This window comes from Mustelus asterias, chromosome 19 (genome assembly GCF_964213995.1).
Source record: "Mustelus asterias chromosome 19, sMusAst1.hap1.1, whole genome shotgun sequence".
Taxonomy (NCBI): Eukaryota; Metazoa; Chordata; class Chondrichthyes; order Carcharhiniformes; family Triakidae; genus Mustelus; species Mustelus asterias.
The window spans coordinates 67,738,698-67,752,386 of NC_135819.1; the positions used below are offsets into that span (position 1 = coordinate 67,738,698).

Below are 13,689 nucleotides of genomic sequence, written 5' to 3' on the forward strand. Positions count from 1 at the left end.
GTTACCTATCCAATCGGCCAACTTTCCCTCTATCCCACACCTCCTCACTTTCATCATAAGCCGACCATGGGGGACCTTATCAAACGCCTTACTAAAATCCATGTATATGACATCAACTGCCCTACCTTCATCAACACTTTTGTGTTGGTCTTCACAGTGGAAGACACAAATAATATGCCAAAAATTGATGACAAGAGGGCTATGGCAGGTAAGGACCTAGAAATGGTCATTATCACTAAAGAGGTAGTGTTGGGCAAGCTAATGGGGCTAAAGGCAGACAAGTCTCCTGGCCCTGATGGAATGCATCCCAGGGTTCTGAAAGAGATGGCGGGGGAAATAGCAAATGTGCTTGTAGTAATTTACCAAAATTCGCTGGACTCTGGGGTGGTTCCCGCAGATTTGGAAAACAGCAAATGTGACACCACTGTTTAAAAAAGGAGGTAGACAAAAGGCGGATAACTATAGGCCGGTTAGCTTATCTTCTGTAATGCTTGAATCTATCATCAACGAAGAAATAGCGAGATATCTGGATAGAAATTGTCCCATTGGGCTGACGCAGCATGGGTTCATGAAAGGCAGGTCATGTTTAACTAATTTACTGGGATTCTTTGAGGACATTACGAGCGTAGTGGATAATTGGGAACCGATGGATTTGGTGTATCTGGATTTCCAGAAGACATTCAACAAGGTGCTGCACAAAGGCTGCTGCATAAGGTAAAGGTTCACAGTGTTACGGGTAATGTATTAGCATGGATAGAGGATTGGTTAACTAACAGAAAACAAAGAGTGGGGATAAATGAGTATTTTTCTGGTTGGCGATCAGTGACTAGTGGTGTGCCTCAGGGATCAGTGTTGGGACCGCAGTTGTTTACAATTTACATAGATGATTTGGAGTTGGGGACCAAGTGTAGTGTGTCAAAGTTCACACATGACACTAAGATGAGTGGTAGACAAAGTGTGCAGAGGATACTGGACGTCTGCAAAGGGATATAGATAGTCTAAGTGAGTGGGCAAGGGTCTGGCAGATGGAGCTTAATGTCGGTAAATGTGAGGTCATCCATTTTGGCAGGAATAACAGCAAAATGGACGATTATTGAAATGGTAAAAAATTGCAGCATGCTGATGTGCAGAGGGACCTGGGTATCCTTGTGCATGAATAGCAGAAAGTTGGTTTGTAGATGCAGCAGGTAATTAAGAAGGCAAATGGAATTTCGACCTTCATTGCTAGAGGGATGGAGTTTAAAAACAAGGAGGTTATGTTGCAGCTGTATAAGACGCTGGTGAGGTCACACCTGGAGTACTGTGTACAGTTTGGGTCTCCTTAATTGAGAAAGGATATACTGGCACTGGAGGGGGTGCAGAGGAGATTCACTAGGTTGATTCTGCAGTTGAGAGGGTTGGCTTATGAGGAGAGACTGAGTAGATTGGAACTATACCATTGGAATTCAGAAGAATGAGGGAGGATCTTATAGAAACATATAAAATTATGAAGAGAATAGATAAATAGAAGCAGGGAGGTTGTTTCCATTGGCAGGTGAAAATAGAAGCAGGGTACATGGCCTCAAAATAAGGGGAGTAGATTTAGGACTGAGTTGAGGAGGAACTTCTTCACCCAAAGGGTTTTGAATCTGTGGAATTCCCTGCCCAGTGAAGCAGTTGAGGCTCCCTTGTTGAATATTTTTCAGTCAAAGATAGATAGATTTTTGAATAGTAAAGGAATTAAGGGTTATGGTGAGCGGGCGGGTAAGTGGAGCTGAGTCCATGGAAAGATCAGCTGTGATCTTATTGAATAGTGGAGCAGGCTTAAGGGGCCAGATGGCCGACTCCTGCTCCTAGTTCTAACGTTCTTATGTTCATTTCCCTTCAGATCTTCCCTCCCCGTGCTTTACGCACATGATGCTTAACACCAGACAATAAAGACCAAAATTTGCCCCAATATGTATCCAGAGTCAATATCGACATGTCAATGTCAATGTTAATGTCAACAAAACAAAGGAGATAGTCATTGACTTCAGGAAACCTAGTGGAGGACATGCCCCTGTCTACATCAATGGGGACAAAATGGTCAAGAGCCTCATGTTTTTAGGTGTCCAGATCACCAACAATCTGTCCTGGTCCCTGCATGCCGATGCTATAGTTAAGAAAGCCCACCAACACTTCTACTTTCTCAGGAGACTAAGGAAATTTAGCATGTCTGCTATGACACTCACCAACTTTTGCAAATGCACCACAGAAAGCATTCTTTCTGGTTGAATCATAACTTGGTATGGCTCCTGCTCTGCCCAAAACCGCAATAAACTACAAAGGGTCATGAATGAAGCCCAGTCCATCACTCAATCCAACCTCCCATCCATTGACTCTGTCTGCACTTCCCGCTGCCTTGGAAAAGCAGCCAGCATTATCAAGGACCCCACTCACCCGGACATACTCTCTTCCACCTTCCTCCGTCGGGAAAAACGTGCAAAAGTCTGAGATCTCGTGCCAACTGACTCAAGAACAGCTTCTTCTCTGCTGCCATCAGACTTTTGAATTGACTTACCTCGCATTAAGTTGAAGTTTCTCTACAAGCTAGCTATGACTGTAACACTACATTGTGCACTCTCCTTTCCTTCTCTATGTACAGTATGCTTTGTCTGTATAACGCACAAGAAACAATACTTTTCACTGTATACCAGTACATGTGACAATAATAAATCAAATCAAATCAAATCAGAGGGGAAAAATAGCATTGGGTAGGTTGCTTCATGCAACACTAAGGTTCTCTGTCATTCCCACTCCATATCCCAGGATATGAGAGCAGTCTGTGATGTGCATGCATCCCGATTGGTACTTTGTTGACCTACTCCCACCTGGAAACCCCCCACCCTATGGTGAATCATGGACACTAATGCATATGGAGCCAAGTGTTTGGTCCAGCCAGCTTTGTGCACTGCTGTACATACACAAGAACTAATGCTTATAGAGAACACAAATTAAATAAATACAGGATTTTCTTTAAATGAAAAAATACATACCAATTCTTCAATGTTTTCTGGAGGCTCTTGGGTATATCCATAAGGATACACCAAGAGCTGTTTGTAGTTATGGAGTGTGATGAAAACCTTGAAATTGCCATGTTTCCTGATGAAATTCACAATAGCTTCCACCTCAGCTTCTGAATGAGCATGAGGTCCGCAATAGTTTTCTGCACAAGGAACTTTGCTACTACCATTGCCTATGAATTGAAAACAACCTTTATCAGCCTCGCACAAAGTATTTACCAATCCATCCACCTCACATCGATAACTTTGATACCATGCAACGTCTGATTAGGTTATACCCAGGCCAGTGCAAACTCTGACACTGCGAGTGCCATTGTTCCCATAAGCTTCAGAGACTAGGTCAATATTTAAAGTTGGATCCATAGGTTTCCCCAATATTTAGAGGTGTCCAGGATGGCATGGTGGCGCAGTGGTTACCATTGCTGCCTCACAGTGCCAGGGACCCGGGTTCAATTCTGGCCTTGGGTGACTGTGGAATTTGCACATTCTCCTCTTGTCTGTGTGGGTTTCCTCCGGCTGCTCCAGTTTCTTCCTACAGTCCAAAAAACATGCTGGTTAGGCGCATTGGCCAGGCTAAATTGCCCCTCAGTGTCCGCTCAGGGGGATTAGCTGGGCAAATATGTGGTGTTATGGGGATAGGGCCTGGGTGGGATGCTCTGTTGGAGATTTGGTGCAGACTCGATGGGCTGAATGGCCTCTTTCTGTACTGTAGTGATTGTGTGATTTACAGGGGACCAAGCAAAGGTATGATGTTAACCTAAACCCTGCCCCAAAACCCCAGCCAGGGATGGGAAAAGCCACAAAGAAAAATATAACGACAAGTAAAATGGGACAAAAAGTTATAGAAAGTTGAAGCCAAATAAAAGTGGCAGACACCAGTGACAAAAAGCTTGAGAAATGAGAATGTGAGAAGAAGGGAAAAGCCATTCTCCTGTACACACCCCCTCAACCAAACTCAAACCCTAACCCAACCCTGAACTCCTAAGCCAAACTGTAACCCAAACATGAACACGGACACTAAGCCACTGTTCTTCCATTTTCCCTCCTTTACGCTTCTGAAATAGTTGTCTCCTGTTGCAATCTCTTTTCTGTCTCTGTCCCAGCTTCTGTCCCTTGATTTGGTGTCCATCGTTCAGATGTAAGCAAGGGGGTGAGTGTCAGCTAACTTACACTTGTGTAAAATATGTCACAGGTAACACCGAGCAGTGATGCCTTCCATTGTGAATTCTCTGCCGCCACACACTCCCTAGGTTCACCAAAGGCCAATTTGAGCAGCAGTCTAACTCCCTATGTTACCCTCATGATCCCAGGGGCATTGAGACCCATTGGACTGCCCATTCTGTAACAATGGCCACTCATTTATTATGCACAAAATGAGCCCAACCCTGGGATTCGCCTGGTTTCACACCAAGCACGGCATTAACTCACCAAGGCAATTGACAGGACATTTACCCACAGGGACAGAAAGCAACAGGATAGTGAACAGCCAGGACTTCTGGCATTCTGTCTCCATGAAACATTCCAGCATATTTGTTACAAGAGAAGAGGAGGCTGGTCAGCCCATTCAGACTATTCTTCCTTTCAATTAGATTGTGGATGATTAGGACACTCCAGCTGACCATGTTATGTAAAATCATACAATCCCTACAGTGCAGAAGAGGCCCTTTGGCCCATCAAGTCTTCATTGACTCTCTGACAGAATATCATACCCAGGCTCTCTTCCCCATGCTCCCCCACATTTACCAGGGCAAATCCACCTAACCTGCACATCTTGGGACACTAAGTGGCAATTTAGCATGGCCAATCCACCCAACCTGCACATCTTTGGACTGTGGGAGGAAACTGGAGCACCCGGAGGAAACGCATGCAGACACGGGGCGAACGTGCAAACTCCACACAGCCAAGGCCGGAATTGGAGCTGAGTCCCTGGAGCTGTAAAGCAGCAGTGCTAACCACTGTGCCACTGCATTATTAAGTGGGATTAATTTTGAATAATTTAGCATACGACCATGTAATACAATACTAATTCATATTGCAAAACAACATCAGAAACAATATCCCACCTCCAAAGTTGGCGTCAAAATTCCTGTTTGCATCAACTCCAATGCAGTGAGATCCTGGCCTCTTGGACATGGTTTTACGCCACATGCGGTTCTGGGTAGACAGGGTGTCAGAATGAGCTCATTCACTTTTAGAGAAACCACACAGATTCAACACTGTTACTGGAAACATACAGCAAGTTTCATCAGCATTTAGAAAGAATAACAACAGGTCAATGAACTCCAGTTCTGATGAAAGATCTCTCACTGGAACCATTGAATGGTCATTCTACACCGAACTAATAATAAAGAAGCCATTTCACTCAACAGGTCTATGCAAGGTGTCGTGTTGCACATTGTCTTCTCAAACATCACATCATCTAACTCTGATAGCATATCCTTCTATTCCTTTCACCCTCATGTAGTTATCTAACTTCTTCTCAAAGGCATCCAATCTATTTGCCTCAAATACTCCCAGTAGTAATGAGTTCTACATTCTTGGAAGGAAGTTTCTCTTGAATTCCTTCTGGATTTGTTACTGACTATCTTGCTTTAATGACTTCTAGTTCTGAAGTCTGGTCCAAGTAAAAATACCTTCTCTACATTTAGTTTATTACACCCCTTTAGAATTTTACAGAGCTCTCTTAGATCATGCTTTAACCTTCTCTATGTGGAAGAAAAGAGCCCTAGCCTGTTCAAGATGTATACAAATTAAGAGGTGGTTGGATTTAAATTATGTGTGTGGCCCCAAAGCTTCATGATGTCAGTGTAAGTTATGGGGAATAAATTAGTCTGTAGCTCCTCTTATGTCAATTGTAAAAACCCATCTGGTTCATTGAGGTCCTTTAGGGAAAGAGATCTGTCGCCCTTACCTGCTTTGGCCTATATGTGAGTTCAGACCCACAGCAATGTGATTGACTCTTGAATGCTCTCTGAAAAGGCCAAGCGAGACACTCAGTTCAAGAGCAAATAGGAGGGGCAATAAATGCCGGTCCAGCCAGCGATGCCCACGTCCCCTGAATAAATAAACTGTAAAAAATATTGATGAGACACTCAGCCATGAACTAGAGTTCCTTCCATGCACGATGGCAACTGGGACAAATACATCTTCCCACACACGCAGCACACTGAATGGAGGAGTTAGGTTATAGTGGGATGAAAAATCTCTACACACTCACTTAATAGAACAATGAAAATGCACTCGTGACATGAGTCACTCTTGAGTGCATTGCGAGACTCACCAGCTGCCATGGACACTGCCACACCCGTTTATACTAAATGGTGTTCTAACCAGAGGTGGTTAGTTTTTAATCAGATAGAATCATGAGCTAACAGGTCAGTCCGTCACTTTCTGAGTATGAATGCTACAGTCACTTTATTTTACAAATGTATAATTTTTTTTCACAAAGTAACAGCAAGTATAAATGCACTTCAATCTGTTGGAATAAAAAGCCAATCTCCCCAGTCATCAAATCATAATGTGCTGATCCCCTATCTTGCTCTAATTCCCAATCCTGGCTCCTTGCTTCCCTTTGCTCAGTAAGAAAGTTTGACTGCAGGATAACTTCCTGACCAGATTGTCACAGGCTGTATCAAGTTACAGTATCTTGACTGGGTGAGTAAAGACTTCCAGGGAGCCCTCATTATGTGAAAGAGTCGTAAACACTTCAATGGCTTCTTACAATCCAATGGTCTCACATCAGTTGTAACTCTGCAATTAGGCAGATGTTGATTATAACAGAAACCATGCAACATGTTATACGCTGAAGGAACTGCAACTGAGCGAAAAGAATGATGACCTGGACTGGGAAAAATATTCACTTAGCAAGAGGTTAACGTGCGTAATGATTTACATGAAGAGAAATCAATATGTTACAGATGCTGAGGCCCCATCTGCGTATTTCCAGCCTTTTCTGTTTATACTAGTCCATCTCAGTATAGACTGCGCGTGGGAGCCAGAGGTTCAGAGAAGTGTGGGGGGCGATTCAAGAGCAGGAGTATAATTGGATCGTGACGCAATTATAATCAGCCCCCATTTGAAAATCACGTTGGGCGGGATTTTACAGCCCCGCTCCGATTCCTGTGGCAGGAAAATCCTGCCCAAGGTCAACGGACCTTTCCATAATCCGCCCCTCGCCCGCTCCGATTCCTGTGGCAGGCGGGGCGGTAAAATTCAGGCCATTGTCTTTTCTCTACATAATATTTAATCAAACGTCTGAACTAATCACTGTACAATGCCGTGCATTACTCTGCTCTCTTTAACCATTAACTGATCTTTTAAATCCATCAGCAAAATTGGTCCCCCTCTGTAACATTGCTTACTCTGTCAGTACTTCAGCCCCTCTACTGGGGAACTATGAGCTACAGTCTCTGATTTCATTCTCTCCTTGTTGATCCGCAAAACACCCCAGTGAATTCAAAGCTCCATGCGGTTTGCCTGGTTCCACACAGGTCTTCGTGCCTTCATTTAAAAAAAAAATTGTTCATGGGATGTGGGCGTCATTGGCTAGGCCAGCATTTATTGCCCATCCATGAGGGCATTTAAGAGTCAACCACATTGCTGTGGTCAGGTATCACATGTAAGCCAGACCAGGTAAGGACAACAGGTTTCCTTCGCAAAGAACATTAGTAAACCAGATTTTTTTAATGACAATCGACAATGGTTTAATGGTCATCAGCCATTTTTATTGAATTCAAATTTCATCATCTGTCATGGTGGGATTCGAACCCAGATCCCTGGGTCTCTGGATTATGAGTCAATCCTAACAATCCCCAGCTCCCTGTGTCACAACCAATTGATTTTTGAAGTTTATCTTGGACAGTTGCCTGAAGAAAGTGATAGCGGATTGACTCTATGGAACATCCTGAATTTCCTTGTCAAGGACTTCAAAATGGGCTGACAAATGGCTATTGGTGGAGCCGTCCAGAACAAAATTCTCTGCTGCTCTTTCACTGCATCTTTGCACTCCATTTGGGAAGTATTCTCCAGCTGTAGACCCTGACATTCTGATCTTCTGACACTAGATCACTCTTTATTCCATTCTCAGAGTGGATCTTTTAGACATCATTACATCACTGCAAACACCTTTACAAACTTCTGCAAAAGTCCTGCCTGTTTGACTGCACCTTCAGTTCAGCTTCATTCTTTCCCCAATGTTTTCAGTTCTTGTTCAATGTCTTCCTCCCCCTCTGACATTCGATTGACCTCACAACGGACTCTTTCCCTGTTCTCAACCTTTTGCCAGTGAAGAACCGTCTAGCTTTGCCCTGACTGCTGACTGTAAACATTCCCACGCAGAGACCCTTGAGACTATGAAACCTTAACATCAACAAGCTTTGAATTTGACCCTCCCCATCTCTATCACCTTCTCCAGTCCTCTGAGATCTCCACACTCTGAGATCTCCAGGCTCTCTGAGATCTCCACACTCTCTGAGATCTCCACACCCTCTGAGATCTCCACACTCTCTGAGATCTCCACACCCTCTGAGATCTCCAGGCTCTGAGATCTCTACTCTCTGAGATCTCCACGCTCTGAGATCTCCAGGTTCTCTGAGATCTCCACACTGAGATCTCCACACTCTCTGAGATCCCCACGCTCGTAGATCTCCACACTCTGAGATCTCTAGGCTCTCTGAGATCTCTGAGATCTCCACACTCTCTGAGATCTCCACATTCTGAGATCTCCACACTCTGAGATCTCCACACTCCGTGATCTCCACACTTTCTGTGATCTCCACACTCTGAGATCTCCACACTTGAGATCTCCAGGCTTTCTGAGATCTCTGAGATCTTCACACTCTCTGAGATCTCCATACTCTCTGAGATCTCTACTCTCTGAGATCTCCACGCTCTGAGATCTCCACATTCTCTAAGATCTCCACACTCTGAGATCTCCACACTTTCTGTGATCTCCATACTCTGAGATCTCCACACCCTCTGAGATCTCCAGGCTCTCTGAGCTCTTTGAGATCTCCACACTCTCTGAGATCTCCAGGCTCTCTGAGCTCTTTGAGATCTCTACAGTCTCTGAGATCTCCACACTCTCTGTGATCTCCAGGCTCTCTGAGCTCTCTGAGATCTCCGCGCTCCTCCCATTCCTCACCTATTTTCATGGTTTTGCCATTGACGGTTGTGATTTCTGCTGCCTCGGCCCCAAGAACTAGAATTTAAAACTTATCACCTTTTTCTCCACCTTTTAGATGCTCCTTTAGACCTAACCTTTTTTTAAACCAAGCCTTTGGTCACCTGTCCTAATGCCTCCTCATGTAGTTCCAATTCAAATTTTATTTGTTAATTGTTCCCGTGATGGTTCACTGTATTAAAGGTGGAAATGCAAGTAGTTATTATGAGGAAGGGAGCAGAGAGGAAAAGCTAAGATAGAAACATGGAACAAAACCGATAAAGTCAGAAACTCTGGACTATTTACCTGGTTGGTGTAAACATAACCATCTGGGTTTGCCACGATCTCCATGAAGATGTCCATTTTGTTCAGCAATGATGTGATAAAGGGATCACTCCCATAGTCAGTAGTGATCTAACGATTCAAAAAAATAAGAATAGAATTCAGAATCAGATGCCTGACTGTTTCTCACAACCGTGTTTGCCCCACTTGCAAAACTATGTTCATTCTGTGCTTCTGCTGCTGCTTGTGGTTCAGATCTTACTATGGATCACAAGCTGTAGGGCAAATACCCACCAAGGTCCCATTTATCAGAATAACTGGGTTAAGTTAATCATTAAGGAAAGTGACGGAATGATCGGGTAGATCTGTGAGTGTTTTAACCGAACTCACTGAATGGGAAACTCAAGCGTTTGTGTTTGGAATAATAAGTTTTATACTCCAGTCAATATCGCTCTATGGTGACGTCAATGGAGACTAAAGCTGGGTGGGGTGTAAACCCAGTGTTTTTCCGGGTCTGATCTTCTGACACTGGGTTACTCTTTATTCCATCCTCAGAAGCTAATCTTTTAGACATCATTAAATCACTGCAAATACCTTTAAAAACCTCTGCAAAAGTCCTCTCTATTTGACTTCATAATAACATAAAGGCAAAATACTGCAGATGCTGGAATCTAAAACAAAAACAGAAAATGCTGGGGAAACTCAGCAGGTCTGACAGCATCTATGGATTCTCTCTCCACAGATGTTGTCAGACCTGCTGAGTTTCTCCAGCATTTTCTGTTTTTTGTGAATGCACCTTCAGTTCAGATCAGTTCTTTCCCCAATTCTTTCAGTTCTTGTTCAATGTCTTCCTCCTCCTCAGACATTTGATTAAAACTGATTGACCTCACAACTGACTCTTGAAGTAAATGTTTATTTATTAGTCACAGGAGGCTTCCATTAACACTGCAATGAAGTTACTGTGAAATTTTCCTAGTCGCCGCATCCCTGCATCTGTTCGGGTCAATGCGCCTAACCAGCACGTCTTTCGGACTGTGGGAGGAAACCAGAGTACCTGGAGGAAACCTCCGCAAACACGGGGAGAACGTGCAAATTCCACACAGACAGTGACCCAAGCCGGGAATCGAACCCAGGTCCCTGGAGCTGTAAGACAACAGTGCTAATCACTGTGCCACTGTGCCGCCCATAACTTTTTCTCTTTCCCTCTTCTCAATCCTTTCGTCACTGTAGAGTTGCCTAGCTTTGCCCCGGCTGCTGACTGTAACCGCTTTCCCCATGAGTGGGTCAGACTGAAGTTTCCCCAATAGTTTCTGAAATGCTTTCTTACCTTCTTTGCAATCCATATTGCGACGGCAGGCGCTATCCATTCACGGCCGTGAATACCACTGTCGATCCATATGGCAGGACGCATGGATCCTGTGCTGAACTATATGAATGAGAAAAACAGCCTCATTAAAGAGTCCCTTCAAGAGAATAATAGAGTGAATGAGTGTAGACAATGGAAGATGTAAGTATGGATGTACCCAGGTAGAATATTTATTTATTTATTAGTGTTACAAGTAGGCTTACATTAACACTGCATTGAAGTTACTGTGAAAATCCCCTAGTCGCCACACTCCGGCGCCTGTTCAGAGGGAGAATTTAGCATGGCCAATGCACCTAACCAGCACGTCTTTCAGACTGTGGGAGGAAAGCAGAGGACCTGGTGGAAACCCACGCAGACACGGGGACAATGTGCAGACACCACACAGACTGACCCAATTGGTAGGCGATGGCTTAGTGGTATTATCACTTGACTATGAATCCAGAAACTCAGCTAATGCTTTGGGGACCTGGGTTCGAATCCCACCACGGTAGATGGTCAAAATTTGAATTCAATGAAATAAAAATCTGGAATTAAGAATCTACTGATGACCATGAAACTATTGTCAATTATCCATCTGGTTCATTAATGTCTTTTCGGGAAGGAAATCTACCATCCTTACAAGGTCTGGCCTACATGTGATTCCAGATCCCACAGCAATGTGGTTGACTCTCCTCTCAACTGCCCTCCAATGAACAATAAATTAGTGGGGAACTAGAAGATTGGGAAGGCTTTAAAAAACAACAAAGAACTACTAAGAAAGCAATAAAGAAAGGAAAGATAGATTATGAAAGTAAACTAGCACAAAATATAAAAACTGATAGTAAAAGTTTTTACAAATATATAAAATGTAAAAGAGTGGCTAAAGTAAATGTTGGTCCCTTAGAAGATGAGAAGGGGGATTTAATAATAGGAAACGAGGAAATGGCCGAGGCCTTAAACAAGTTTTTTGTGTCGGTCTTCACAGTGGAGGACACAAATAGCTTACCAATAATTGACGGTCATGGGACTGTAGGGGGTGAGGACCTTAAAACGATCACTATTACTAAAGAGGTAGTGTTGGGTAGGCTAATGGGACTAAAGGTAGACAAGTCCCCTGGTCCGGATGGAATGCATCCCAGGGTACTAAAAGAAACGGCAGAAGAAATGGCAAATGCATTAGTTGTAATTTATCAAAATTCACTGGACTCTGGGGAGGTGCCAACTGATTGGAAAACAGCTAATGTAACGTCACTGTTTAAAAAAGGAGATAGACAAAAGGCAGGTAACTACAGGCCGGTTAGCTTAACATCTGTAGTTAGGAAAATGCTGGAATTTATCATTAAGGAAGAAATAGCAGGACACCTGGAAAAGAATGGTTCAATCAAGCAGACGCAGCATGGATTCATGAAGGGAAAGTCATGTTTGACTAATTTACTGGAATTTTTTGAAGTTATAACGAGTGCGGCTGACAGAGGGGAACCGGTGGATGTGGTGTATTTAGATTTCCAGAAGGCATTCGATAAGGTGCCTCACAAAAGGTTGCTGCATAAGATAAAGGTACACGGAGTTGGGGTTAAAGCGTTAGCGTGGAATGAGGATTGGCTATCTAACAGAAAGCAGAGAGTCGGAATAAATGGGTGCTTTTCCGGTTGGCAATCAGTGACTAGTGGCGTGCCGCAGGGATCAGTGCTGGGGCCTCAACTATTTACCATATACATAGATGATCTGGAGGAGGGGACCGAGTGTAGGGTAACAAAGTTTGCGGATGACACAAAGATGAGTGGGAAAGCAAATTGCGCGGAGGACACAGAGAGTCTGCAGAGAGATTTGGATAGGCTAAGTGAGTGGGCAAGGATCTGGCAGATGGAGTATAACGTTGGTAAGTGTGAGGTTATCTACTTTGGAAGGAATAATAGTAAAATGGACTATTATTTAAACGGTGAAAAATTACAACATGCTACTATGCAGAGGGACCTGGGGGTCCTTGTGCATGAATCACAAAAACTCAGTTTGCAGGTGCAGCAGGTGATCAAGAAGGCAAATGGAATGTTGGCCTTTATCACGAGAGGGATGGAGTATAAAAGCAGGGAGGTCATGCTGCAACTGTACAGGGTACTGGTGAGGCCGCACGTAGAGTACTGTGTACAATTTTGGTCCCCTTATTTAAGAAAGGATATATTAGCTTTGGAGGGGGTACAGAGAAGGTTCACCAGGTTGATTCCAGAGATGAGGGAATTAGCTTATGAGGAGAGAGTGAGTAGACTGGGCCTGTACTCATTGGAGTTTAGAAGGTTGAGGGGAGATCTTATAGAGACATATAAGATAATGAAGGGGCTAGACAGGGTAGAAGCAGCGAGGTTATTTCCACTTACAATGGAAACAAGAACTAGGGGGCATAGACTCAAAATACGGGGGAGTCAATTTAGAACAGAGTTGAGGAGGAACTTCTTCTCCCAGAGGGTAGTGAATCTTTGGAATTCTCTGCCCAATGAAGCAGTAGAGGCTACCTCGTTAAATGTGTTTAAGTCACAGATAGATTTTTAACCATTAAGGGAATTAAGGGTTATGGGGAGCGGGCGGGTAAGTGGAACTGAACCCACTATCAGATCAGCCATAATCTTATTGAATGACGGGGCAGGCTTGAGGGGCTAGATGGCCTACTCCTGCTCCTATTTCTTATGTTCTTATGTAATAAATGTTGGCCAGCCAGCAACGCCCAACTCCCACGAATGAATTTAAAAAGCCGGGAATCGAACCCGAGTCCCTGGCGCTGTGAGGCAGCAGTGTTAACCACTGTGCCACCGTAAATAGTAAGTTTTGAAAATTTAGGTTCACACATTAGTACTTATTCTGCAGTGACT

General features: G+C 43.8%; 1 protein-coding gene across 1 annotated transcript in view; it reads right to left on the minus strand.

The window, feature by feature from the left end:
- The window catches only part of LOC144507585 (carboxypeptidase A1-like), a 44,725-nt gene that overhangs the window by 9,937 nt on the left and 21,099 nt on the right, over window positions 1–13,689 (minus strand). Inside the window, exons 7-10 of the mRNA XM_078234739.1 lie at window positions 10,811–10,909; window positions 9,508–9,615; window positions 5,105–5,195; window positions 3,015–3,214 (exon numbers count right to left, since the gene is read on the minus strand). Of these exons, the coding sequence (XP_078090865.1) occupies window positions 3,015–3,214; window positions 5,105–5,195; window positions 9,508–9,615; window positions 10,811–10,909 (498 nt within the window). The remainder of the gene's footprint in view (window positions 1–3,014; window positions 3,215–5,104; window positions 5,196–9,507; window positions 9,616–10,810; window positions 10,910–13,689) is intronic.